The sequence below is a fragment of the Vicia villosa genome, unplaced genomic scaffold (genome assembly GCF_029867415.1).
Source record: "Vicia villosa cultivar HV-30 ecotype Madison, WI unplaced genomic scaffold, Vvil1.0 ctg.000423F_1_1_1, whole genome shotgun sequence".
NCBI classification, from domain to species: domain Eukaryota; kingdom Viridiplantae; phylum Streptophyta; class Magnoliopsida; order Fabales; family Fabaceae; genus Vicia; species Vicia villosa.
In genome coordinates, this window is record NW_026705200.1 from 100730 (window position 1) to 104514 (window position 3785).

The 3785-nt window shown below is 36.2% G+C and overlaps 1 protein-coding gene across 1 annotated transcript; it reads left to right on the plus strand.

The window, feature by feature from the left end:
• The first annotated feature begins 887 nt into the window (after positions 1-887).
• LOC131628125 (F-box/kelch-repeat protein At3g06240-like) lies at positions 888-1454 on the plus strand. The gene has a single exon (XM_058898997.1). It carries the CDS (start codon positions 888-890, stop codon positions 1452-1454), a length of 567 nt encoding a protein of 188 aa, XP_058754980.1.
• The last annotated feature ends 2331 nt before the right edge of the window (positions 1455-3785 follow it).

Genomic DNA, 3785 nt, shown 5'->3' on the forward strand with positions numbered 1-3785 from the left:
TTCTAGACCGTCCAAAGGCCCAATCAGTCTCAAGCCCCTCTACTCGACCCAACATATAAAATTGGTCACATGTTATGAGAAGGTACATAGTCTCTGATCTCCAACTTCACTTTACCCATCTCAAACTTTTAACAGACTTGAACGTTGGAGTGCTAACCATGAAGGTCCACTCCGTTCCGCAATAAAGGAGATTGGAGCTACCGGCCAAAATCAACAGTTTTCAACCTCTCATCACTTTTGGTTCCTTCGAGTGCTTGAACATTCATTTTTTATTCCAAAACAGAATAAGTATCATATTTATCGAACAAAGCGAGTAACAGAAGGCAATTTTTCGTGTCCATAAATATTCATTGTCATCCCTAACTAAAATAGACTTTGACCGAAATTAAATAAATTCGAGTTTCGATTAAATAAAATAATAAAAATTAGTTGATTCTTGTAGAAAAAAACTATTCAAATGGTTGAATTTGTTAAAAAAAACTCTAATGAATTTTATTGAAAGCATTAAATCATAATGTGCTACTAAAAAAGCTATTAATTTTTAATTCTTTTTCTATTTATTTATTGCCCTCTTTAATCTAATTCATTTCATTAGAATTAAGTTAAATTAATTGAAACCAAATAAATAGAATTAAGTTAAAAATACACATACCAAGCTAAACCACACAAATAAATAAAAAATCATAGTGAACAGCGTGTATCTGCCTCCTGAATTGATCCTAGAAATTCGGTTAAGGTTACCGGTGAAGGCTCTATTACGTTTCAGGTGTGTCTGCAAATCATTGCTTTCTCTAATTTCTAATAACAATTTTGCTATCTCACATTTTGAACATGCTGCCACACATAAACTTCTCTTCATAAAACCTTTTGCTCTTCAACCTTTATCCATGGATGTTGATGCATCCCTTCACGATGTTTCTGCATATTCTTCATTAACTTTTGAGTGTTTTCGTTCCCAACGTTGTTTTGAAGTTAGAGGTTGTTTTAGAGGGTTTCTGTGTTTCTACAATGGCACATACATCTATCTATTGAATCCATCCACCGGTTTGATCAAACAAATACCCGATTCTCCTATAATACTTAATGAACTTCTTTCTGGTTTTGTATATTACCAGCCCACTGATGATTACTTGATAGTTTCCGGGTTCAGCGAATATGACACGCCGGTAACTAGTCCAATTAAATTGATGATTTTCTCATTGAGAGCTGATAAGTGGAAACCAATTGAGGTTGCTTCTCATTTGCCTTATAGGGAGACTTCTGTATCGGAATTTACCCCTAAATGCGGATTGTTCTTGAATGGATCTATCCATTGGATGGTTCATAATTATGAGACCTCAAAGAATGTTATTATTGCGTTTGATTTAAAGGAAATCACGATATCAGAGATAGCTCTGCCATATGATTTTATTTTCAGTTATAGTAATAATTATTCTATATATTATGTGTTGTGAAAAACGATGTCAAGAACAAAATATAATAGGAATTAGGGAAGATAAGAAGAACAAGGAAGAAGAGGAACACAAGATTGGTTATAACTGCTATTCTTTTACTTTCTCTTAAAACAAGATTACAAGTTTACAAGAATAACAAATAACCTCTCTCACCCCAAATTAGGATTTGCAGCTTAGCAATGATGAGAGACTAGTGTGCTATTTATAATAAAACCTAACATACTAACTAATGAGATTTTTCCACAAGGCCCATTACACAAGCCAACTTAATAAACAAGCTAACTTAACAAATTAGGGTTTAAACACTAAAACCTAATTTAACATGCTAACAACTCTAGCATCTTCGACACAAGCATGTGAACAACCTTCGACTTCATGCTTAATCCTGTCGAACCAAGAAGCTATCATTCGACCATACTAGAGTTCGATCCAATATCTCACAAATCTCCACCTTGGACCTAACTCTACAACGACAAGGGAACAAACTAGCTTTCTTCATGCAGCTTTATCAACTGCATACAGTGGAAAAACTTGCAACTCGGCAATGTCTTGGTGATCATATCAGCAACATTGTCTTCAGTCGAAACCTTCAGCACTCGGACTTCTCCACGCTCGATTACTCCTCTGACGAAATGCAGCCTCACATCAACGTGCTTAGTTCGCTCATGATAGGGTGAATTCTTCGACAGGTGTATTGCACTTTGACTATCACATTTAACAGTGATACCTCGACCTTGAAGTTTCAGCTCCTTCGCAAAACCTTCAAGCCACAATGCTTCTTTCACAGCTTCAGTTAATGCAATATAATCCTCTTCAGTGGTTGATAGAGCAACAACCTTCTGAAGTGTTGCTTTCCAACTAATTGCTGTACCAAACATAGTGAAAACATATCCAGAAATAGATTTCCTGGAATCCATACAACCTGCATAATCAGAGTCGACATTGAAGGATAGAAAAACACTTAGAAAGGGGGGGTTTGAATAAGTGTAGCTTTAAAAACTTGACAGATAAAAATAAATTGCACAGTTATTTTTATCCTGGTTCGTTGTTAACTAAACTACTCCAGTCCACCCCCGCAGAGATGATTTACCTCAACTGAGGATTTAATCCACTAATCGCACGGATTACAATGGTTTTCCACTTAGTCAGCAACTAAGTCTTCCAGAGTCTTCTGATCACACACTGATCACTCCAGGAACAACTGCTTAGATACCCTCTAAGACTTTTCTAGAGTATACTGATCCACACGATCACTCTAGTTACAACCTGCTTAGATAACCTCTAAGACTTCCTAGAGTATTCTGATCCACTCGATCACTCTAGTTCCTTACAACTTAATGTAATCAATTCTAAGAGTATTACAAATGCTTCTTAAAAGCTATAATCACAAACTGTGATATTTCTCTTAACGTTTAAGCTTAATCTCACTAATATATTACAACAGCAATGTAGTGAGCTTTGATGAAGATGAAGATTCTGAGCTTTGAATTTGAACAGCGTTTCAGCAAGTTTAATATGAGTTGTTTTGGTGCAGAATCGTTAACCTTGCTTCTCATCAGAACTTCATATTTATAGGCGTTGGAGAAGATGACCGTTGAGTGCATTTAATGCTTTGCGTGTTCCGTACAGCATCGCATTTAATGTTATGCGCTTTTGTCAACTACCTCGAGCCTTGTTCACGCTGTGTCTACTGACGTAGCCTTTAGTAGCTTTTAACGTTCCTTTTGTCAGTCAGCGTAGCTTGCCACTTGTACTTTCTTCTGATCTGATGTTTGTGAATACAACGTTTGAATATCATCAGAGTCAAACAACTTGGTGCAAAGCATCTTCTGATCTTCTGACCTTGAAGTGCTTCTGAGCGTGATACCATCAGAACTTCAGTGCTTCTGTTCTCTTGTTCTTCTGATGCTTCCATAGACCCATGTTCTGATTCTGCTTCGACCATCTTCTGATGTCTTGCCAGACCATGTTCTGATGTTGCATGCTGAACCCTTTGAGACAAAGCTTCTGAGCGCTGAATTATGCGTACTCTTTATATATTTCCTGAAAGGGAAATTGCATTGGATTAGAGTACCATATAATCTTAAGCAAAATTCATATTATTGTTATCATCAAAACTAAGATAATTGATCAGAACAAATCTTGTTCTAACAATCTCCCCCTTTTTGATGATGACAAAAACATATATAAATGATATGAATTTGCAATCAGAAAGAACAGACGGCAAAAGACAAATTACACAGCTATAGCATAAGCATATGAATATGTCTCCCCCTGAGATTAACAATCTCCCCCTGAGATAAATAATCTCCCCCTGAAATAAATACTCGA

What these genes read in the sequence shown, in the direction of transcription:
- LOC131628125 (XM_058898997.1), top strand. Translation starts at nt 888, where the DNA reads ATGGATGTTGATGCATCCCTTCACGATGTTTCTGCATATTCTTCATTA.